The 24835-nt window shown below is 50.6% G+C and overlaps 1 protein-coding gene across 1 annotated transcript; it reads left to right on the top strand.

Annotated features, from left to right (window-relative positions):
- Window positions 1-274: 274 nt before the first annotated feature.
- On the top strand, window positions 275-24808 carry yeats2 (YEATS domain containing 2). Its single transcript, XM_067253466.1, is given in 31 exon segments — window positions 275-457; window positions 1129-1234; window positions 1619-1716; window positions 1855-1947; window positions 2178-2411; window positions 2517-2635; window positions 3397-3558; window positions 5865-5976; window positions 6093-6137; window positions 6254-6449; window positions 6886-7131; window positions 7651-7815; window positions 9410-9501; window positions 10822-11019; window positions 11191-11428; window positions 11548-11709; window positions 12863-12981; window positions 14149-14298; window positions 15587-15766; window positions 15859-16231; window positions 16416-16550; window positions 17422-17473; window positions 17475-17566; window positions 17724-17883; window positions 18058-18131; window positions 19099-19178; window positions 19680-19884; window positions 20560-20795; window positions 21271-21345; window positions 21966-22039; window positions 22225-24808. Coding segments are annotated over 30 exon segments (4386 nt in total). The 5' UTR covers window positions 275-457; window positions 1129-1134; the 3' UTR covers window positions 22346-24808.
- The last annotated feature ends 27 nt before the right edge of the window (window positions 24809-24835 follow it).

Below are 24835 nucleotides of genomic sequence, written 5' to 3'. Positions count from 1 at the left end.
TACAAATACGTGTTATGGTAGGTATGTTGCCCTCTCTTTTGGTAAACATTCTCAGTCAGTTCCAATACTACTTATCAAAGTGCCTCTGTCTTTCAACTGATTTCAACTGTAACCATGCATTGCAACATTGCAGTACTTTTCAGTGCAAGATTGAGCTGTTTTAGCACCCTCCATTGGTAGTCTTCAGAATTACAAGGCCCATCTCCTCAAAGCCCACGCGAGGCTCTAATCAAAACATTAACATCTAAGCTAGCTAACTATTCTAGCTAGCTGAGTTAGCTGGCTAGCTTCGAATTAAAATACAATTGATACAGTAACGTATCTTTACTGGGCTTTAAATGGCAGTAGAATAATTAAACTGACTTGTTTGTGTTTCCAGAAACAGTAAATTTGATAGCTGGTGAGCTAACATTAGCAGGACATCTGTTTCGCCTCCCGGGTCCTGCACAATCGTGAGGTAGGGTTGATTATCGAACAGTTTTGCGATGATGGTGCCAATGTACTTTATGAATTTGAGAAACACTAATCAGTTTTTCATTAATATATTAAATATAAAGAGAGCTGAAAATATGGTTCATTTTAGGAACGTGCACATTGAAATAATCAATTGCAAGAAACAACGCTAGTAGGCCTGTTTCTGGACAACGGGGTAGAGTAGTGATAGGGATCCGTCAATGTATTACCACCGTTTTAGCTAGCTAGTTTCTATTAGCAATGAGCTAGTTAGCGTCCTACTTTTAATGCGAGGTTTCTGCATAGACCATTAGGCATGGTAGATACACAGTCGAATATAACTAATGCTAACGCAACAGAGATTTAAGTGCATATGTTGCTAGGTATAAAAACAAGTATACCCGTGAAGTTAAAACGAAGGTAACGTTATTGAAAATGTGCAGTAGTTACCTAGCTAGCTAGTCATGTAGTATGTATGAAGTTAGTGGTGCTGGCTGGCACAGAAAAGAGATGTTAATAGTATTAGTAATACTTTTTATACGCTCATGGAACTTTGAAGCCATAATATATATTTATTGGTGTTATTACAGCTGCACATGGTTGTATGAACAAATTAAACGAGTGACTTCAGGTTAATTCAGCTAATTCAACTTAAACTATCTTGACTTTTCCCAGGCAGTCATGTCAGGCATCAAGAGGAAAATTGAAGATAATGATCCTGATTATGAGGACATCTCATTGGTCCAGGAGAGCAAGCGAAACAAAGTGGTGGAACACAATGGTAAAATACAGCTGCTAGCAGAATTAGAATTAGTCCTGCATGTAAGACCTCTGGAGTACAGAGTATGTATTGTAGCTAGTATTATAGTGTAGTGTTCTGCATGTGGATAGTTTGCTACTGTGGTGCTTGAGACTGGTTTTGTCACTACTAACAGTGTCATGTCTATGATCATTGACAAGTTGTTAGGTAAATTATTCAGTATTATTATACATTTTCTTTCTAAATTTCATTTCTATTATGTACATGTAGATAAGGCTTAGATAGCCAGGAAACAAGAGAAGGACCAAAGAATGTCAATGTAGGCTACTTGCACCTGTACATTATACAAATGGCCAAAACAACTTGAACTTGAGTTACACAAAGTCTATCTGAACCATTTTCCAGCTCGTGAAGCAACAGTACAGAAGATTGAGGCTATCATCAAAGAACAATTCTCCTTGGAAATGAAGAATAAAGAGCATGAGATTGAAGTGATCGGACAGGTATTTGATCACGTTTGGATTGTCACTTCTTCACTTGAAGGAGACACGGCAACATCACTACTCTTTGAAATGACTTTTTAAAACGAATCTTCTTAAGAGACACCGTTGGTCGTGAATTATCTGTATCTTTTCCGACAGCGTCTGAATGAAGCCAGGAGAATGATGGATAAGCTTAGAGCCTGCATAGTGGCCAACTACTATGCCAACGCTGGCCTGCCAAAGCTCTCTGAGGTGAGGCTCTACTGAGCAGACTCTGTGTATCGGTAGAGAAAGACTTCAAAGTCTAATGTGTTGAAGTTCATCAGAAATGGGGGGGGGGAAAGACGTATCTGTACGTTTGGACAATGAGGGAAAACACTTCCTGAGATGGATGCTGCTTTCCCCGAGTAGCGTTTCCTCTTCTCCCCAGGACCTCGAACCAAACCTTCTCCGCTTCCCTTCTCTTCCTGTCCCTTCTCCAGCAGGCCTCCAAGAGTGACCCTGCCGTGCTGAACCACCCAGCCATCAGGCGCTTCCTGGACTCCCCCTCGCGCTCCTCCTCGCCCCTCAACCACGGCTCGGACGCCACCTCCCAGGGGCCCTCGGAGTCCGAGTCGCTGTCCCAGCAGGGAGAGGGCCCCGAGAGGGACGGCGATGGGTCCTGGAGGGGCGACGGGGACCGCCCGGAGGCCAGGCCTGGGCGCAACATCGGGAAAGTGAGTGCGGAAGGAGGGAAGAACTGGCTGGATGTTCCCTCTTCGATTTACCGTGTGATGGTAACCAGCACTGGGATCCCCGAGTGAATGTTTGTGTGTTTTCAGGACACGTTTGGCGTGCCTGCATCAGGATCAGGAGAGCACAGGGTGACTTACCTCACGACAGGAGACGAGGCCTCCAGACTGTATGTGAAGAAGACCATTGTAGTTGGGAATGTCTCCAAGTAAGTTTCTGTCCTGCATTTTTATCTTGGCAACTTCCTGGCCACCAACCACTCACACATTAACCTGTCCATCGATACAACGAGAAACCAGGCCAAGTGTAAAGGGCGCAACATGTTATATTTGTTCCCAGTGTACAAGGGGATTATAACTGCTCTCTTGACTGCTGCTTGACTTATTTAACTCTGACTTCAACCCCTGAAATGTGTTTGTTTGTGTCTGAAACCAGTTATGATAGAAATGTCCATCACAACAGAGGACAAAGAGGGAGAACAAAATGGAACATCCAGTCTCTTTTCACACTCTGTACTCCAGTGTCAAACCAGTAGCGTATCGCTCTTGTTTTGCTCTCTCAGAACACAAAAGTGTTGGGTAAGATGTGGGGCGTGTACAAGCCCAGTCTTGATCCACAGGCTGATTTCCATCATTACTGTTCTCAGACCCAGCGAGTGTGCAACGTAACTGACAGCTACTGAACTCGGCCTGCCTATCTGTTCCACCAACACGCCTCTTTCCCTCCCTCCGCCTCTCTCGCTCTCTCTCTCTCTCTCTCTCTCTCTCTCTCTCTCTCTCTCTCCCTCTCTTTCTCCTGTGGCCTGCATCTTTGAATTTCTATCCTAAATATTGATCTCACCTTTATCTTATGTCTTTTTTTCCACACCCATTCCCTCTCTCTACCTCTCTCCCCTCCCATCTCCCCATCACATGACTCTGTCAACCTCCTCCTCTCCTCTTCTCCTGCTGCTCCGTCCCTCCCCCCCAGGTACATCCCTCCTGACAAGCGAGAAGAGAATGACCAGTCCACCCATAAGTGGATGGTGTACGTCCGAGGGTCCAGGAGAGAGCCCAGCATCGACCACTTTGTCAAGAAAGTCTGGTTCTTTCTGCACCCTAGCTACAAGCCCAACGACCTGGTAGAAGTCTGGTGTGTGTTTGACTCGTCTATGCTAATGGATCGAAGGGGCAGGGCTTGTTGTTGAGTTGAAGGCTGAGTGTTGATTCTATCTACAGGCCTCAGGCAAGGGTAGAAGGTTCCAGAGAACATGTTTTTGATCAGGCATGTAGCATGGCTCCTGTGCTGCACGAGGGTTGGCCTGAAGAGACCGAATAGTTGACGGGTCACGAGCAAGAGCACTGCTCCCTCACACAAACACATTCCTCACATGTTCCACAAACAAAACACTCGAGCCAAAAGAAGGCCTCATTGGTCGACTTGATTAGCCTGTTGCTGAATCGCCATCTGGTTGAATTGGGGAAGAAAAAAGAAGTGTGAATGAAACCAGCAGTGCGGGGTGGAGATAGTGTCTGACCCACGCAGCGTGATGTTACCCTCCGTAAGACTGAAGTAGCATCAGGTGAAACTGACAGTGGTCAGAGTCCTCACTGCTACAGTGCCCTCTGGAGGACTCATCGGGGAGTCAGGTGGCTGAGCGGTGAGGGAATCGGGCTAGTAATCCGAAGGTTGCCAGTTTGATTCCCGGTCATGCAAACTGACGTTGTGTCCTTGGGCAAGGCACTTCACCCTACTTGCCTCGGGGGAATGTCCCTGTACTTACTGTAAGTCGCTCTGGATAAGAGCGTCTGCTAAATGACTAAATGTAAATGTCTAAATGTCATTACTACACAAGGCCTCAAGTCTGAGACAGGCGGGAGATGAAGCAGTCCTTAGACGCAACTCTATAAATTGGTGTTATGCTTTTCTCTGAACTGGGCCATGAAAATGTCATCTATTGAGGCATGCGAGGGGGGTTCTGCAGTGAATAGGCCTCATCTCACTGCTGTAAACTATATACAGTGTTTAAATATTTAGAGAGATAACACAAGATTGTAGCTTTATGCTGGTTATTTGTCCTTTATATCATGTCTGGTACTTTCACATTTGGGCTTTTATGGTTCTGAGGTTCTTCCACCAGCTCCTCACCTTCCATCTTCCTCCAGTTCCAGGCTCCAGGCCTTTCATCCATAGCTCAGGTGCCAAGATTGACCCGAGGCGTGTGACGTTAGTCCGAAGACAAACCTGAGTCACGACAGGTGTCAACAACCTGTGACTCATGTTGCTAGCTATCTGGCACACCCTGCCATTCTATACAGTCAGGCTAATTCGAACTTGTATACCTTAAAGAGCTTCTCTCAGCTCAGGGCATTGACGTGTTAAGACCAGCACACCCCCACACACATTCAGAAGGAGCTAAATGTCAAAAGCGCAGTCCAATGGGGCTGTGCCATTAAGAACTTGCATAACATGTGTTTCTTAGGAATAACGTCATCTTTGCATTTCAAATGCTGAGAACCCCTGGCTACGGGTCTCAGCAAATCAGAGAGACTTTCTGAAGCTTCCAGTAAGGCTGTTTTAGCTGACGTGCAGATCCCCCGCCGGCCCAGATAAGCCCTTGCTGACTGGAGGAGTCCCTCTGACTCCCTGATCCAGACACATCCAGACATGGAGCTCCTTGCTGATCTGACACATCTACTCAAGTCCCTCAGTGTGGATATAATAATGAACACACAGTGAGATCACCTTGTGGGCCGCAGGGATCACAACCCCAGGTCAGAGAGAGAGGGAAAGGGAGAGAGGGGGAGAGGGGGAGAGGGAGGGAGGGAGGGAGGGAGGGAGGGAGGGAGGGAGGGAGGGAGGGAGGGAGGGAGGGAGGGAGGGAGGGAGGGAGGGAGGGAGGGAGGGAGGGAGGGAGGGAGGGAGGGAGAGAGAGAGATGTTTACTTTTCCAGGAACTGCTTCTGAGATGATTGAGAGCAGGCACGTGAGGACTTGGCAAAAAGGCAGCAAGGAATATAAACATGGCTCTCTCTTAAAGCTAACTCTATCTCTCACTATCTTTTTAGGTCATGAATAGAATCTTGGAGTAAATCGAGCATCCATGTTTTCATACAAACCCTGATGTAGTTGATGGAAAAAACACGTTGCAAAAACCTTCTGGAGTTTTCCAACTTTCTTATTATACCTTAACCCGTGAACAGTTACTCAACAAAACCACTGATAAGCAATAGCTTCAGACCAAGGCTCCGTTAGTGCATACTACTCAAGAAGAGTGAAATTCTGTTAATAAAGCGAGAGATTTTTGTTTCACTCATTTTTATGTCTGCTCAGTTAAGCCAGATAAGCACATAATTATCGTGTTGGTTTAGTCTGTGGGTGTGGGTATCTGTGCCTGCAGGTGTGTGTTTGTCTGGATCTGCATGTGTGCGTGTCTAACTCCTGTGTGTGTGTTCTCAGTGAGTCTCAGTTCCACCTGACTCGTCGCGGCTGGGGGGAGTTTCCCGTCCGGATCCAGATTCACTTTAAAGACCCACGCAACAAACGCATCGACATCATCCACCACCTGAAGGTCTGCCAGGACCCGGCTGGATTTATAGTGTGAACCTTTCACACCATCAGACACTAATCAGAGGGGTGTTCGGTTTCATCTTCTCTTTATTGTCCCATTTTTGTCTCTGTCTACAGTTGGACAGAACCTACACAGGCCTGCAGACCCTTGGGGCAGAAACGGTAAAGAAAAACACACACACACACACACACAGTCGCACACACACACACAGTCGCACACACACACACAGTCGCACACACTCACACACACCAGACCTTAAGTAGTGTGTCCGTTCCAGGTGGTGGATGTGGAGCTCCACAGGAACTCTCTAGGGGAGGACTATCTCCCTGTTCCCTCGTCCTCCTCCAGGGCTCACCGGGCCCCCAGCCCCTCTTCCCCCTGCTCCCTGGCCCAGACGCCAGGCCCTGTGTCTGGACGCGCCGTCTCCCCAGAGCCCCTCTCACAGGACCCCCACCCGGCTTCCACAGAGAAAGGTGGGGCCTCAGGAAATGCCTGTTAAAGCTCTCTACTACAAACACGTGTCTGCAGTGAGAAAATGAAAACAGCAGTCTCTCTCTCATCACATTATGGAATGGAACCGCAGAAGCATCATTGTTTACTTGTAATTCATTTTCAACCCCATCAATCATTTTATTAATACCCTCTTGCCTCAAATGGCACATTAGTTCATTTTATTCATCCCTTGCCTCTTTTTGTGATCCTCTCATCCGCGAGCTTCCACAAAATTATTTATGAAGCAGGGCGTTAAAGCTGTCTCTCTCTCTCTCCACGTCTCTCTCCATGTCTCTTTTATGCCTCTCTCTCACACACACTCTCTCTCTCGGCCAGGACAAGTACAGCTAATTATCTCTCCACGAGCCCTGGAGTGAGTGTTAATGATCATCATCCTTCTTACCACTTTCTTCCCAGGTCTGGCCATCAAAGCAGAGGCACCAAGACCTGCAGGAGGGCACGCAGCGCCCCCCGCCCCCGGCGAACGCACCCCAACCAGGCCCAGAGGAACAGAAATGATCACCCTGGGTTCCCATGGCAACTCGGCCTTCCAGCCAATCACAGCGAGCTGTAAGATCGTTCCCCAGGGACAGGCGCCCAGCCCGGCCGAGTCCCCTGGGAAATCATTCCAACCAATCACCATGAGCTGCAAGATTGTGTCAGGTAACTATCTCCAACTGGAGCGTACAGTTGTTGGACTGGAGGGAGAGGGAGAGAGGGCCGGACTGTTTAGGAGTGTTGTTTTGTTGTTTTGTCATTTTGCTCTGTGCTCATCCAGATTCCGACTCTCTCTCGTCAGTGGGGAGTTCGGCACTCAAATGAGATGAGATGAAATGAAATGGAAACAATCTCACAGTCAATCTGTTTGAAAACGTCAAATGTTAGATGGGTGCCAAGCCACAGACTCCAGGGAGACACAAGGGACTTCTTTTAGACATGCCTCAGAAAATAGACTACTGAAGCTTTTCTGTCAATAATTCTGATTTAGATTCTCATTTAACTCCTGCTTGCCCTCTGTAGCAATTGATTTTTTGGGGGGGGTTGTCAAAAAAACAAAATCCTTAAAGGGATAACATTTGTTTTCCATAACAATAGAATTAGAGTGTTTTCCCCCTTCCTCAATGCTAGCCGTAAGCAGTAACAAATAAACAGCAGAATCGTCTGTGTGTGCGCGCCCTCTAGGTTCTCCCATCTCCACCCCCAGCCACTCTCCCCTGCCCCGCCTCCCCGCCTCCTCCACCCCTCTCCACGCCAAGCAGGGCTCCTCCATGCTCAACAACCCCTACATCATCGTCGACAAGCCCGGTCAGGTCATTGGCATGGCAACCACTCCCGCCTCCTCCACAGGTACGTGGTCTGCCTCATCGTGATGTCTCCCACACTACCAAGACTGCTGGAGATGTCTCTCCTTTCACCAGACTAACCATTCACAAGACTTTACCTTGAGAGATCATCTTTTGTAGCTTGAAGGAACTATGACTAAGGCACAAACCCACTAGTTTCCCGTAGACATCAGGTTCTGAACCAGATCACAGATGGAGGGGAGAGAGGACTCTCTCTCGTCCTAAAAGCTGTTCCCAGCGGAGCTGTGTGCCTCCCACATAGAATACCACGTTGCTGGGTTGAAGCTCCCCTGGGCTGGATATGTGCATGAACAACGGATCTCCTGCCACCCACACACAACCTTGAGACTTAGGCTGGATGATCACTCATCACCCCACTCCTCTCCTCAATCCCTCTCTCCCTACATCTTTCTCTCTCCCTCCATCTCTCTCCCTCTATCTCTCTCCATACCTCTCCCTCTATCTCTCTCCATCCCTCTCTCCCTCTATCTCTCTCCATCCCTCTCTCCCTCTATCTCTCTCTCTCCCGCCCCGACTTTGAATTTCACAACATTTTCCGTCTGTGTTCTTTACTTGGGTTTGCTCTTGAACCTTTCTCTGTCTGACTTGCCCTCTCTTGCTCTTTGTGTCTGCATCACTTTCCTCTGCCTCCATTTCTCTCCCTCTCGCTCACAAATCATGATGTGTGCCAAGGCAGGTTTGAGAGGGGTTTCCATGGCGACTGGGCTGCTGTGTTCCATTAGAGTGAGAGATTAGAAGAGGGTTGGGCGGTTGGAGAAGTATACACTGGCCCGCTCAGCCGTGTATGTTTGTGTGTGCACTTCCTGTTTGCGTGGCGCTGGAACACCCAACACTCAGTTCACAGTGTTTCACTGGGGATTCCAAATCCACCTCCAACCATGTGCTCCATGTACCAGTCACAAGAGCTCCATGAAATTAAAACGCCTTGATTCTCATCAATAGAACTTCTCTTGAATTTCCTTGGGGATTAATTAAGCAAGTTAATTGAAAAGAAGTGACTGAGCTCACGGCTCCCCCTAGTGGAGCAGGAGCACTCTGCTCTGAGGCCCACTCAGCCTCCACTCAGCCTCCCGTCAGCCTCCAGACAGCCTCCAGTGAGCCTCCACTCAGCCTCCCGTCAGCCTCCTGCATGTGCCAGGCCCCACCTGCTCAGGCTGGATCAACATATTCATTTAGCAGATTCTTTTATCCAGAGCGCCGTGCAAACAGGACCCAGTGTAAGAACAGCACACAGGGAGGGACCAGAAGTGCGTGCTTCTAACAGCATGTCAGTCCGTCATGAGCGTGTGTGTGTGTGTGTGTGTGTGTGCTGCATGGGAGCCCTAGGTTCACATCTGGTTCATGCACAAGTTACTGATAGCAGCACCCAGTCAAGGTCGTTCTCAGTAAGTAAAGGAGAAAAACTTCTTTCATACCAGCACAGTGCTTGAAAGGATTTGACCTCAGCCCAGCCACAGATGTCTGCTGTCTACGGAAGGGCAGCTTTTATCCCAAGTTTGAAGTGTAGGAAGTGATTTATTCCTGGGGTTGTCAAAGGAAAGAATGACTGTGTGTGTGTGTGTGTGTTTTTCCTACAGGAAGCCCCTCAGCCAAGCTGCCAGGATCCCATGGCACTCGCTCGCCTGCTCCTAAACTACACACTAGCAACTTCCTGCCCTCAGGGGTCAAGGTGAGGGCAGTGTGTGTGTGGGTGTGTTTGGACTCTGGAACAACATCTAAAGTTTAGCTTAGAACTAGAATTCACTCCTAGGAGGGACACAGGAGGGTGAGGAGAACTCGCCCAGACCAGATGTACAGTACTGTGCAAAAGTCTGAGAAAAGAAAAATATAAATAAATAAAATATATATATATGTATACACAACATAGCAATTTCTATACTTCTGCACAAATACAGAAGACAAAAAAAAATTATATTTGAGACGGTATTCATGTAAAAAATATTGGGTGCCTAAGACCTTTGCACAATAGGGTAGCTAACCCAGATGTAGTTTAGGACTGGAGATGTGCAAGCCCTCACAGATGTCTATCTGTTGCTATCTCTCTTTGTCTCCTCAAGAGACTGCGATGATCTTGCCTTGCGATGCAGTGTGTGTGTGTGTGTGTTTGGACTTCCTCTCACCGTCGGGGGTGTATTAATAGTCTGCCATGGCGCTGTCTTCAGCTCATGTGAGGCAGCGCCTCGCCAAGCTATTTTAAATGGGACAGCACTTGCAGATGGGGAGGGATGTGTGTGTCTGTGGAGGGGGGAGAGGAAGAGAGGGGGAGGAGGAGGAGGGGGGGGAGGGGAGGAGGAGGGGGAGGGGAGGAGGAGGAGGGGGGGACTGGCAATGCAAAGACAATCGCAAGGTTCTGTATAAACTTTCAAACAGACAGGCACACGCATACACAAACAGCCTTTTTTCATCTCTCTCTTTCTCTCTCTGACACTCACACACGCCCAGCCTTTCCATAAACTCTAAAAGCCTGCAAAAATATCCACTCACTCCCACTTCTCCCCTCCACAAAGAATAAAGCCCACTTCAGTGGAGAACAGTTCCTCCACTTTTTACTGCCAAGCTGTTATGTGTTCCCCTGTCCCACATCACACTGCCCAGGGCCCAGCCAGCCTGGTCTCCTCCACCTCCCTGTCCCCCATCACACTGCCTAGGGCCCAGCCAGCCTGGTCTCCTCCACCTCCCTGTCCCCCATCACACTGCCCAGGGCCCAGCCAGCCTGGTCTGCTCCACCTCCCTGTCCCCTTATGGGGAACGCAAACCCTGCTGCATGGAGAGGAAACCAAACGATGATGATATTAGACACTCCTGAGGAGAAGTGATGAGGCGGCAGCCTGTCTGTCTGACTGACTGACTGCAGTGGACAGGATGGAGGTTAGGGGGAACAGCTAGCACCAGCTAGCAGGCTAGACTCGGCCTGTTTGCTTGGTCATGATGCTGAGTATTGGGATCATGACTGTGTGTGTTCTCTCCTCCACCTCTGGTCCGCCTGCAGGTCATTATCAAGCAGGAGCCGGGGGAGGTTCCCACGCAGCAGCAGCAGCAGCAAATGGTTTCCACGGTAACGGCCCAGCAGCAGCCAGCCGCCACGGCAACGCAGCAGTTTGTCGCATTGAAAGGAGGTCACGTGATCTCCATGTCGCCCCAGAAACAAGCGGGAGGGGCGTCAGGAGCAGGGGCCATGTCCAGCAAGGTCCGGGGCGTTTTCACACACACACACACACACACACACACACACACACACACACACACACACACACACACACAGTCCCCTATGGTACACATATATCAGAGAGATCCACAAGCCACTTTGCCAATATGAAACAGGAGTGTAAAGGTGGGTCTTCCCTGATCTGGTCTCCAGGTGCTGGGTGTTCCTGTGGGCTCGGCCCTCCAGTCTGCTGTCAAACAAGTGGCCATCAGCAGCGGACAGATCCTGGTCGCCAAGGGCAGCCCCTCCGTCTCCAAGGTGATGGCCGGCAAGCAGGTGGTCGCCCAAGGCGTGGCCAAGGCCATCGTCAGCGGAGCGGCCAGCAGCCTTGTGGGTCAGCAGGTGGTTGCCAAGGCAACGGGATCCGCGGGAGGAAGTGGAAAGAGTGGAGGTCAGATATGCATAGAACCCCCCCCCCCCCCCCCCCCAAGTCTCCAATAATCTCAAAACACACTTCTCACGCCCAGAAACACCTGGGCCAGACTAACCTGTGGCCCTTCCTGTCCTCAGTGATGGCTACCCTCCAGCTGCCTGCCAACAACCTGGCCAACCTGGCCAACCTGCCCCCGGGCACCAAGCTGTACCTGACCACCAACAGCAAGAACCCCTCAGGGAAGGGCAAGCTGCTGCTCATCCCCCAGGGAGCCATCCTCCGGGCCTCCAGCTCAGCAGGTAACACACACACACACACACACACACACTAAACACACACACACTAAACACACACACACTAAACACACACACACTAAACACACACAGACACACACACACACACACACTAAACACACACAGACACACACACAGACACACTAAACACACACACACTAAACACGCACACACTAAACATGCACACACTAAACACACACACACACTAAACACACACACACTAAACATGCACACACCACACACTAAACACACACACACACTAAACACGCACACACTAAACATGCACACACCACACACTAAACACACACACACACTAAACACGCACACACTAAACATGCACACACCACACACTAAACACACACACACACTAAACACACACACACTAAACATGCACACACCACACACACACACACACACACACACACACACTAAACACACACACACTAAACACACACACACACTAAACACACACAGACACACACACAGACACACTAAACACACACACACTAAACACACACACACTAAACACACACACACTAAACATGCACACACTAAACACACACACACACTAAACACACACACACTAAACACACACACACACTAAACACACACACACTAAACATGCACACACCACACACTAAACACACACACACACTAAACACACACACAAACACTAAACAGACCCACTAAACACACACAGACACACTAAACACACACAGACACACACACACGCTAAACACACACACACCAAACACTCACGTCCAGGATTTTCTTTACATTTTCCTTACAAAAATTATCCCCTCTCTATGTCCACCTTAAGTCTTCTTTAAATCCCCTTTGGTGAATAACAGTTTCGGTTTTGAAATTTACATTTACATTTAGTCATTTAACAGACGCTCTTATCCAGAGCGACTTACAGTAAGTACAGGGACATTCTCCCAGAGGCAAGTAGGGTGAAGTCCCTTGCCCAAGGACACAACGTCATTTTGCACAGCCGGGAATCGAACCAACAACCTTCTGATTAATAGCCCGACTCCCTAACCGCTCAGCCATCTGACCCCCACTAAACAGAGTTTAAGCTTCTTTGTTTATGGCCTAAAGGGTTATAATTCTGTTGACACCTCTAAACGCTGCGTCTGGGTGTGTGTGTGTCCTGCAGGTCAGCAGTCCCAGGGCAGCTCCTCCGCAGGTTCTGGGAGCTCCCAGACCTCCTCCTCCTCCAGCAGTCTGCCCTCCAACCTCTCCTACACTTCCTACATTCTCAAACAGACCCCACAGGTACACACACACACACACACACACACACAACTCCAGCAGTCTGCCCTCCAACCTCTCCTACATTCTCAAACAGACCCCACAGGTACGCGCACACACACACACACACACACACACACAACTCCAGCAGTCTGCCCTCCAACCTCTCCTACACTTCCTACATTCTCAAACAGACCCCACAGGTACACACACACACACACACACACACACAACTCCAGCAGTCTGCCCTCCAACCTCTCCTACATTCTCAAACAGACCCCACAGGTACACACACACACACACACACACAACTCCAACAGTCTGCCCTACAACCTCTCCTACATTCTCAAACAGACCCCACAGGTACACACACACACATACACACACACACACACGTCTTTCTATGTTTCTCCCAGACGCCCCTGTGGAGAGTAGAGGAAACCCTGTCTTCAAAGCCTGTTAGAGGCTTTAAACACTTCCACATGATCACTCTAATACTCCTGACAGGAGATCTCATTCTCAAACCTGTCTTTAGACACATTCCTCTATAAATATGACGGGACTTAGATCCACAGGCTAACTGCATCCCAACACACACACGCACCCACACACACACCCACACATACATATTAAAATGTTAAAAGGCGAGGTATTCATCCTTATCAAACCCTATGCGTCTTTAGTATTCTGGTGGAGTAGTTGAGTGCTGTGCAGCTGTAATGAGATTCTCTCATTACTGGACCATTGATCCTGTAGTCAGCATTAGAACAATGCTGCATGGGCATTTCCCCTGCCACTTCTAATGAAGTCAGGAGTAACCCAGGCCTGCACCATGTCCATCTGAGCCCACATGAAGACCTCATGTTGGAGCGCTGTGCACTCTCCCCGCCCACGGACGTTGGTTATCTTTGGGCATATTTGTCTCCCTCTCTCATCCAATGTGTGGTGATGAGAGAGACATTCAAGGGCACAGTCACAATCAGTCAACTCTTTCCACTGGTCGGTAACAAATTAACGCAGTCTGTTCCTGTGTGTGTTTGTGTGTGTCAGACTGGGGTATTGACCTGGCTGTTCCTGTGTGTGTTTGTGTGTGTCAGACTGGGGTATTGACCTGGCTGTTCCTGTATGTGTGTGTTTGTGTGTGTCAGACTGGGGTATTGACCTGGCTGTGCTCTCTCTGGTCCTCCCCAGGGCACCTTTCTGGTTGGCCAGCCGGCCTCGCAGAGCTCAGGAAAGCAGAGCACATCCAGCTCTGCGGGTCACACTGTGTCGTCCCCGGCAACCGGCACCCAGCAGGCTATCCGGGTCACGGCAGGACAGAAGGCGGCCATTTTGGCTCAGGTTAGTGCTTTGCCCAAGACATGAAGGTTATGTTGCCTCAACAGTAGCCTGCCTACCTTGCTGTACATCTTCTATTTGACTATTTAGGTAAATAATAAATTGTCTCCAGCAATGTAGTTTTGCAAAGCAGTGGTTTTCTTCGGTTTTCTTTATTTTTTGGGATTACCAAAATGGTCTTTAGTCACAGCCCTGGTGTTCACATCAGTGTGTGTGTTTGTGTCTGCAAGAGTTCTTTATGGGTGTGTGTTGTTCCAGATTATGAGATCAGAGTTAATGACTGTGCCTTTGGCAGGGGTCTGGGGCTGTAATTTGGACTAATTTACTCAACACTGCCAAAAGGCTCTCTCTTTCTCTCTCTCCCTGTGCCAGTTAGTTCTCTCAGTGCTGTGCCCACTGCTCACTGCTCGCCTCTTCAGCAAAGCATCCCAAACTCCTCACTTCCATTAACTAGGGGAAATTGACGGTTTGGTTTGAAGGCAGCCCTGTGTATGAGGCGCGTTTTAAGCAGGGTGAAGATGGTGTCAGAAGGGGTGTTGGAGGCAGTCAGTAGGGGTGTTGGAGGTGTGGGTGAGAACACAGAGAGAGAGACAGAGCAGGTACAGTCTTGAGAGCGTCTGAGGGGAGGGCTTGCCAAGGGACCAGCTGGTGGAGCTGCCCTGTGTGCCGCGCTGGACTCAGCAGGATGCTTTGTTCTGCCTCGGCTTACGTAACTCTCCCTCCCCCCCCTCCCTCCCCATCCAGACGTTGTTTGGTCTGTCTCCCCCTTCTCTCTCGCCTCCTAAATCTTCTTTTCACCGCCCATCTCTTTCTTTCCCCCTCCTTCCTCTCACCCTGTACTCTGTCTCTCTCTCCCTCCTGTCTCTCTTCATGTGAGCTGTGGTTGTTGCTGTTGCTGTGTTCACATACCGGGTTAGAACAGTGCTAGTGGAAGCTCTCTGTTGGAGCCACTAAAAGGATTTTCAATGTTCAATGTTGTTGTTGTTCTAAGTACAGGGTGTTGAAGGACAGCTGTGTCTCATGTAGGTCAGTCTGGCTCTTCTGGCCATACAGACTGAGGCTGATGGATCTGGTGTGAATGGGTCAGCAGAGCCTCTGTTGAACCTGTCACTCCTGGGTAAATCATGAGCATCCACAGGACCTGCTAGAGCTGCCCGTCAGGCAGCTAAGTTGAAGTGAAGTGTTATGTTCAGAAAGCCCCGGTTGCAATGTGACACATTAGCTCAGAGGTGAAGGAAGTCTTCGACGCTGCGTCAGTATGCTCAACATGTTGATGTGTGTTGATTGACAGGTCGTGGGCGGGTCCCAGGCATCCCAGGTGAAGCTGTCTGATGGCTCGGTGAAGACGGTTTCCTCGGCAACGGCAGCTCACCTTTCCAAGCCGGGCACGACCACGCTGAGGATGACGGGCGGCGTGATCACAGCCACCAGCTCCATCCCCTCTGCCGCCGTGGCAACCGCGACGCAACAGGTGGGAGTCTCTCTGCGTACGGCTATTGGGTGAGGTTGTCCCTGTGCGCTCTTGCGTGATTGGCTGACGAACGTGTGGTCTCTCTGCTCTAGGCTGCTGACGGGGTCAAGCCCGTATCCCAGCAACACCCTGTTCTCGTGGCAGCCAATCAGGCGGCAGTGATCAACGCCGCCAAGAACGCCGCTGCCGCCAGCTCCATGGCGAAGAGCGTCGCGGCAACCGTCTCCCTGGTGAAGGGCTCCAGCGGTGCCTGTGCGGTAACCATGACGAAGAGCGCCTCAGCAGCATCCGGCGCTGTCGTCACGGTCGCCAAGAGCGTCGCCAACATGCCCGTCATCAGCCTGTCCAAAGGGGCGGGGTCGGTGGTGGGTGTGTCCAAGAGCTCCAGCACGTCCTTGGTCACCGCGGCGTCGCTGGTCAGTGGGATGGCGGCAGCAGGAGGGAAGACTGGCACCACTCTCTCAGGTAGGAAGTGATGTCACAGACAGCCGTGCTGTCTGTTTCCTGTTTGGTTGGTTTGGACCCAAAATGAGTGATTCTTTTTCTATAGATTTGACTCGTCCTCATTCAGATGTGTTCTCCAGCAGTCTATTCTGCAGTCTTGTCCTGACGTGTCTCACCAGTGTGTGTTGTGGCCCTGTGCGTCTAGGGATGTTGAAGATCCACCCTGGAGGACCCAGCTCCCAGCCCACGGTGCTCACCATCCCAGCCAACCAGCTCAAGCAGCTGGGCGTGGGCTCCGGCCCTGGGGGCGCCCAGACCATCCTCATGCCTGTCAGCAAAGGTAGCACACCCAGCCGTGGTGGACCACATCCACACCATGCACTCTGCCCACGTAGACACCCCCACACAGTCATCTGATCTATCAGGGAATTAGGTTATCTGGATACGGCGGAGAGATGAGATCCTGGCAGAGGATGGATGGATGAGCTTTGGGGGGGGAGATTAAAATGGTTATTGGAGAGATGGACAGGGGATAGGGAGAGACGGAGGGAGAGAGGGGGGTAGGGAGAGAGAGAGAGAGAGACAGAGGGTTGGGGAGTAGGGATATTGATGGAGAGGATGAGAGACAGGAAGAGGCAGGAGGAGGCCATGTGAGGGAGCTGTGGGATGGGAGATGTTCCCCAGACGGTGCAGTGATGGAGTCCAGGATGATGAGCGGTAAGGCCCAGAGGACTGCAGACAAGCTGGAACAGAGCAATATGAAGCTGCTCTCTTTCTCTCTCACACACACACACACACACACACACACACACACACACACACACACACACACACACACACTCATGTTTCAGATGTGCTCCCACATCAGCCTCCCCACTCAAACACAGACAGAGACGCCGCACCTGGGTTTAGAACCAAGCTGTCTAACACGGACTATAAGCGCTGGATGCTGGCGGCACACCTGGGTACCGAGCAGCTGTCTGGCTAAGCAGCTGAGCCCTGCTGTCTTCAGGAACAACAAATCCTCCCGCTTCTCAGGACCTTTATTTTGAAAAGCCATTCAGTTTGTCTTTTAGGGACAGGGGAGGGAAAAGATGGCATGTAAATAAAGGGGTTTAAAAGCCGTGAATGTTTGTCTTCTTAACTCATAAACGTCCTCCATCCATGATGTTGTTTTGTGTGTGTGTGTGTGTGTGTTCTGGTGTGTGCAGTTGTCCAGTCCAGCTCTGTGTCTAGAGGCCCAGGCTCCGGTCCCCTCCCCCCCCTCCACCACACCAGGAGCAGCAGGAGTCTCCCCAGGCAGTGCTGCTCCTGCCCAGGCCTCCCCCCTCTCCCTCTCCCTGCCTCTGGCCCAAGGTGAGAGGAGACACCCTGGCCTCCTCCTCTCCTCTGTCACCCATCTTCCCCATCTCACCCCTCCATCCCTGACCTCCCACCTGTTTGTCCTCCTAACACCCTCACTTTGCTCCATGACTCTTTATCTGTTTGACCCCCCCCCTCTCCGTGTCCACAGTGAAGACTGAGCCAGGCGGCAGCACTCCGGTCAGCGCTGTCCCGTCCCCCACCGTCCCGGCCCCCGGACCCCCCACCTCCTCCTCCTCCACCCCCGCTCCTGCCGCCGCCGCCATCGTCAAGATGGAGCAGGGGGCCGAGACCACCACGCACGAGATCAAGTGAGAGGACCGCGCTTACAACTGGGTTCCGTTAACCCACGCTTTCATCCAAAGCAACACACGGGGAGATTTGAACCTCTTGACTTGCAGTCACATGCTCCAATCAATACACATCCCTGGTAATCCAGTGATACTAATAGTGTCGTGCGTGTGTGTGTGTGTGTGTCTCCTCAGCACGGAGCACATAGAGAACATGATGCAGCTGCTCACCGCCGTCATGAAGAAACTACCTCTCATCTTAGAGAAGAGTGAGTCTGTCTCTCTCTCTCTCTCTCTCTCTCTCTCTCTCTCTCTCTCTCTCTCTGTCTCTTTCTGTCTGTCTCTGTCTCCTTGTCTTTCTCCCTTCCCTGTCTCTCTCCCGTCTCTCCCTTCCCTGTCTCTCTCCCGTCTCTCTCTGTCTCTCCCTTCCCTGTCTCTCTCCCGTCTCTCTCTGTCTCTCCCTTCCCTGTCTCTCTCCCGTCTCTCTGTCTCTCCCTTCCCTGTCTCTCTCCCGTTTCTCTCTGTCTCTCCCTTCCCTGTCTCTCTCCCGTCTCTCTCTGTCTCTCCCTTCCCTGTCTCTCTCCCGTCTCTCTCTGTCTCTCCCTTCCCTGTCTCTCTCATCCTGTCCTCCAGTGTGGATTGGCGCTCGTCAGCCTTCCCCACAGACACAGTAAATACATATCTAAACCCAAAAGTTGAGTACAATCAGGAGGGATTAGCCCCCAGTATCTTGAAAAGGAGTCATAGTCGTCTAAATGCTGTGATTAGTCATCCAGAAGGGGAAGGATTTTAACAAGAAGCCCCCCTGACTGAATGGTAGTGATGTGGGTTGTCGTGCTGGTCTGGTGGGTGGTGTAACGTGTGTGTGTTCTGGGTGTGTGTAACGTGTGTGTAATGTGTGTGTGTGTGTTCTGGGTGTGTGTAACGTGTGTGTAATGTGTGTGTAATGTGTGTGTGTGTGTGTGTAATGTGTGTGTGTGTGTGTTCTGGTGTGTGTGTTCTGGGTGTGTGTGTGTTCTGGGTGTGTGTGTGTAATGTGTGTGTGTGTGTTCTGGTGTGTGTAACGTGTGTGTAATGTGTGTGTGTGTGTGTGTGTTCTGGTGTGTGTAACGTGTGTGTAATGTGTGTGTGTGTGTGTTCTGGTGTGTGTAACGTGTGTGTAATGTGTGTGTGTGTGTGTTCTGGTGTGTGTAACGTGTGTGTAATGTGTGTGTGTGTGTGTTCTGGTGTGTCCAGCTGAAGCCTCCCCTGCGTTCTGCGCCTCCTCTGTTGAGCAGTACTACTCCTGGAACATCGGGAAGAGGCGGGCCTCCGAGGTACAGGAGAGTGATGTCATGCTGTTTAGCTGTAAATGTTATGTAGGGAGTCAGGTGGCTGAGCGGTTAGGGAGTCGGGCTAGTAATCTGAAGGTTGCCAGTTCGATTCCCGGCTGTGCCAAAAGACGTTGTGTCCTTGGGCAAGGCACTTCACCCTACTTGCTTCGGGGGGAATGTCCCTGTACGTACTGTAAGAGCGTCCTGGAAATCCTTGTAAGTTCGTGAATGTAAGGGGGAAAGAACCAAGGCCTTGGGATGTTTTTGAAAATAGACTTAAATAGACATGGGCCTTTGAAAGTGCTTTATATATATTCTACAAGAAATAGAAACTATGCCATGCTGGGTCCTTGAATTTGAGGGAACTGTACCTTGAAAAGTACTTGAATTTGATGTTTTACAAAGTGTGGGAACATGTGTTGATTTTAGATTAGAAACACGAAGAAGACTGTAGATTAGAAACCTGATCATGCTGCTGTGTGTGTGTGTGTGTGTGTGTCCTAGCTTCAGAGGGCAGTGGCGGTGAAGCGTGTTGTCCAGGACGTGCTGGACCGCGCTCCTCGCCTGCAGGCCCTCACCCCCCCCAAGACCAGAGAGGTGGTGCAGTGGTGCCGACAGCGGGGATACACCCCCCCCGACCCTGAGCCCCAGCGCAAGAACGACGAGGAGTCCATAGAGGACATCCTCACCCAGATAGATAACGAGCCTGGTGCGTGCGTGTGCGTGTGTGTGTGTGTGTGTGTGTGTGGTCCATTGTCCTTGTTTTCTCCCTTCTTTCTCACAGCCCCCCGATCCTCCACCTCAATAGACGACAGCGATTCACAACATTCCTTCACTCCCTCCTGTTTTGTGTCCGGTGTGAAGTCCACGGCATCTAGCCTGCCAGTGAAACAGCCTGTCCACTGCACTGTGAGAGTGCCAGTGTGCTGCCTGCTGTGTGCTTGGGCCTGTATTGTGCTGCCTGCTGCCTGCTTGAGCCTAAGGAAGCCTCGCCCTGGTTAATGAGAGGACAGAGAGGAGGCTAGTGGGCCTCACACGGGCCTGACCAGCAACAACACCGCTCTGTTCTGCCCCCCACCCCCCTCCCTCTGTACATCCCTCTGCCTTCATCTCTCCCCTGCGTGTGTGAGGACAGTTATTCAGGGTCACGCCGACTTTTACGAGGCGCGGTCGATGCGATGGAAGCCAAGCACACAGAAGATCTAATGGTCCTCTGGTTAGCACAGCTACTGCCTGGTAGATGGCTGGTGATGAATGTCCGATGTAGCCGGTCTGGAGGTAGTCCGAGGATTTGAACTCGGTACCATCTAAGTGCCTCCTCTGTCACGGGCAGTGAAACGGCCCACAGTCATTTAAACCTGTGTGTGTGTGTGTGTGTGCGCAGAGTGCCCGTCCACGCTGGGCAGCTGTGAGGAGGTGGTGCAGAAGCTGGAGCAGATGCAGATCCTGTTGAAGACGGAGCCGGAAGACGGCCACGACCAGCTGGTGGACATCACCAGCGTCACCCCGCCCACCCGCAGGCCCAAGGTCAAGGAGGAGGAGCAGGAAGCCGACCCGGAGCCCAAGTACTTCCTGCCCCCCTGCCCCTCCGCCCAGTTCGTCAGTGAGACGGCACAGCAGGTCAGGACCGCCTGGGAAGCGCCACTGCCGTGCCTCATTACTTTTCTATTAATTCCTTTTTTTTGGCGGGGGGGGTGACTGATGTCATTTGTTTAATTTGACGATCCGTCCTCTACTTTGGTGAGCAAATTGCTTTCTGTATAATTCCCCCCTCTCCTACAAATTGATGGTGATTTGATCCAGGTTATTAGATTTTCGACGGAAACGCCTCGATCTTTTCCCCCGGCGTCTGCCGGACATTTTCTTTGTAGCTAACAGGCTGGAGTTGATTGGCCTTGGAACGGCTGGGATGCAGGAGACCGTCTCTTGAGATACAAGAGGAGGGAAACTCATTCACCACTCCAGCGCCTCCTTCTCCTGACACAGCTCTCCTTTCTTATCTCCCATCTTCTCCTCATCCCTCCCTGTCTCCCTCCCTCCGTCTCTCTCCATCCCTGCCTGCCTGTCTCCGTCCTTCCCCTGTTCCTCCTCTCAGATCGGAGTGGCCTTTCAGCCGGTGGAGGTGGAGAAGAGTGTGTTTGCTCCAGTGATTGAGGCCATGATTCTGAAGGTGAGGAACTCACTTGAGAACCCGGGAGGATGAGATGACTGTTATTGTGGAGAGAGCCTGCTCCTTACGTAGAGGCCTTCTCCACTGGGATGGAGGGATGGAACGAGGGAGAGGGGGCTGGAACGAGAGGGGGCTGGAACGAGAGGGGGCTGGAACGAGAGGGGGCTGGAGGGAGAGGGGGCTGGAGAGAGAGGGGGCTGGAGAGAGAGGGGGCTGGAGGGAGAGGGGGCTGGAGGGAGAGGGGGCTGGAGGGAGAGGGGGCTGGAGAGAGAGGGTGAGGGCGCTGGAGGGAGAGGGGGCTGGAGAGAGAGGGTGAGGGCGCTGGAGGGAGAGGGGGCTGGAGGGAGAGGGGGCTGGAGAGAGAGGGTGAGGGCGCTGGAGGGAGAGGGGGCTGGAGGGAGAGGGTGAGGGCGCTGGAGGGAGAGGGGGCTGGAGGGAGAGGGTTAGGGCGCTGGAGGGTGAGGGCGCTGGAGGGAGAGGGGGCTGGAGGGAGAGGGGGGTGGAGGGAGAGGGGGCTGGAGGGAGAGGGGGCTGGAGGGAGAAGGGGCTGGAGGGAGAGGGGGCTGGAGGGAAAGGTATGCTTGCTTGTGTTTTGACTCTGTGTTTGTGCTGTTCGGTAGGCGACGGAGCAATTTGCTAGTGACATCCTGAGAGAATCTCTAGCTGGGGCCTTTGTCAGATCTGGACAGAACAGGTGAGACACACACAAAACCACATCCAATTCTGGTAGAAAAAAAAGAAAAAATCCTGAAAAACTGATATATTTTCCTCTCTTCCAAATACATTTCAACTCTCTGTCTCTGTGTGTCTATCTCTCTCTCTGTCTCTTTCCCTGTCTTCCTCCTCCTCCCTCTATCCCCCATACCTCCCCCTTCCCAGGGTGCCTAGGGAGATCACAGCCATGAATGTCCACCAGGCGCTGAGCAGCATCCCATCATGTGACTTCTTGACCAACACTCACATGGGCTACCTGACCCTGGACGGTGGTCACGGCAACTGAACCCCCCCCCCCCGTCTGTCTGAGACTCCATCTTATGATTGGGACACCACCATGAAGGAGGAACCGAGGGGAGCGACGGAACTCTTAACAGGGGTTGATTGGCTACCCCATCATCATCATCATCGTTCTAACTGGGCCTTCTCCTATAACGGGAGTTCATCTGACAGTCTTGCGCTGTTTTCGCTGACTGTTTTCGCTGACTGTTTTCACTGACTGTTTTTCCTCACAGAAGTGCCCTGCGTAGTCCTGTAACGCCATTGAAGGTCAAAAGAGAGGGACCTGTGTCGTCAGAGATGCCCTCTCTCTCTCACCTGGGTAACAAGGTGGATGTGGGGAAGGGTTTCCTGACCGCTGCAAGGGAGGTGGAGGTGCTTTCCAGACATGTGCCATGCCAGACTGTCCACTCCCTCACCACTAGACGAGTCTTAATCCTGTTGATTTAGTCTTCAGTACAGGACACTATCCCTCTTATGCAGTCAATGCAGATACATTGAAATAGATTAGCTTTTTGAACTGGAAATGGGTTTCACTGTGTGTTTTTGTTTGTTTTTTTGTTTTTACACATGATTTGCTCTTGGATCTGAATTGGCTACTTCTAGATGGAGTTGAACTAGGCAGTAGAAATGATGATTTTAATGGCGTGCGTGCGCACTTTAGCATGAATTAGTGATGTCCTCAAGATCAGACAGAGGGTGACCTTCGCCTCCAAATCAATGCAGCGCTGCATGAGTGACGTGAAAACAGCCCTGATCTGCAGTCCTGTGTGTTGAGAGTGGCAGCACTGACAGACATGTCCACCATATGAACATGTCTGTCAGTGCTGCTCTCACCCAACAACAAAATACAGGAAGAATTGATGCCCATTGTAGTGAGTCTGGGATAATAATCCCATAATAATATTCCCATTGGACCTGCTTCGACTCCCTTGTCAAATGCAACTGCATTTTGTGATCCATATATTGGCAGTATGTATGCTGTGATAACCGAAACGTATGACCAAGTTGAGTACTGTATGAACGTCTCATAATTCTGTTTTTGTTTAATTGTACATCAATCCCCTAACCAGCAAAGTCATAATAGTGGTGTATGAATGGATGAGTTTGTGATAGTAAGTGTACAGTATTACGGATGAAAATGTTGTGTATTGATGCAGTTGTGTGATACTGGAAGTCAACCTGTTGGGTGTTATGTATGAATTGTGTGAGTGTGTATGCCCCTCTGGCCTGATTGGTCGTATTGCCTGTTTGACCAAATTTAATGTATTGTAGAATTTATCTGACTGTTGTATTTCCTTTTTTTTTTTTGTGCTCACCAAAAATACCATCAATATTCTTGTAATAGAACAGAACCTGTTTACAAACCTGTGTTTCATTTCTACACAAGGTGTTTCTACCACAGATGTTACCAGGGCAGAGACGCACCAAAATGGCCAAAAGAGGAAAATGAAGAAGGGAGAGGTGTGGAGATCACAGGACAGAGACAGTAGATTACGGTACGGACGGGATTAGATTGCAGGACAGAGATGGCAGATTAAGAGGCATAGATGCTATATTACGGGACAAAGACTAGCCCACAGGGCAGAGGCGGGGAAGGAGGCTACTTGCATGACCAGCCAGTGAGAGCCCTCTGCTCGAGGGGTCACCATCCGCTGTCGAGTAGCTGACATGGTCCCTCCTAACCTGGCTGTGAGGCCACAGCTCCATCCCTGCTGCCTGCCTGGAACCAGGCCTGCCCAGCTACCCTGTCCTGGTCCTAGACTCCTGGAGTCCTAGACTCCTGGATTCCTAGACTCCTGGAGTCCTAGACTCCTGGAGTCCTAGACTCCTGGATTCCTAGACTCCTGGAGTCCTAGACTCCTGGAGTCCTGCACTCCTGGATTCCTAGACTCCTGGAGTCCTAGACTCCTGGAGTCCTAGACTCCAGCAGGGGAATTCATGCATTTACCAGCTGTCTTGATGAACATGGAGTACCCTTGGAGCACTCTTCAGTGTTCCTGGAGGATATGAATCATTCGGATTAAATGGCTCTTTTCATACAAGACGGCCTCTTCTCACTGTCTCTCATGCTTGAACACACATAGGAAGAGGGCTCCTGCTATGCTAGATGATCTGTGCGTCTTACCTGACAGGAGAGAAAGGCCGTTGACATAATCAGCATCACAGTCAAGAACAGGCTGCTGCTTTACACAGTTGGATCCAGCACTGGTACACTAGACTGACATGCCAAAGGTCTTCATCTATCTCCTATGTTCACTCTTCACATAAGTGCACCGAGGTGCTTCTAGAGACACAACACAGCAAATGTAGGCACCACATTCATGAGAGACCCATGATGAGGATGATTAGTATGGACGAATGACTCGGGGAAATCCATTTTTATAAGAACCTAATATTCTTTTATTGTAATAGCATTTACATCATATACTTCATCTTTGTTTTCTTTAAACAACAATTTTTTACAAAATGAAACTAGAACAAATTTACTCTTGCA

The sequence above is a fragment of the Osmerus mordax genome, chromosome 16, assembly GCF_038355195.1.
Source record: "Osmerus mordax isolate fOsmMor3 chromosome 16, fOsmMor3.pri, whole genome shotgun sequence".
Lineage (NCBI taxonomy): Eukaryota > Metazoa > Chordata > Actinopteri > Osmeriformes > Osmeridae > Osmerus > Osmerus mordax.
Note: the sequence above shows the minus strand (reverse complement) of the source record. Positions and strands in the feature narration are given on the sequence as shown.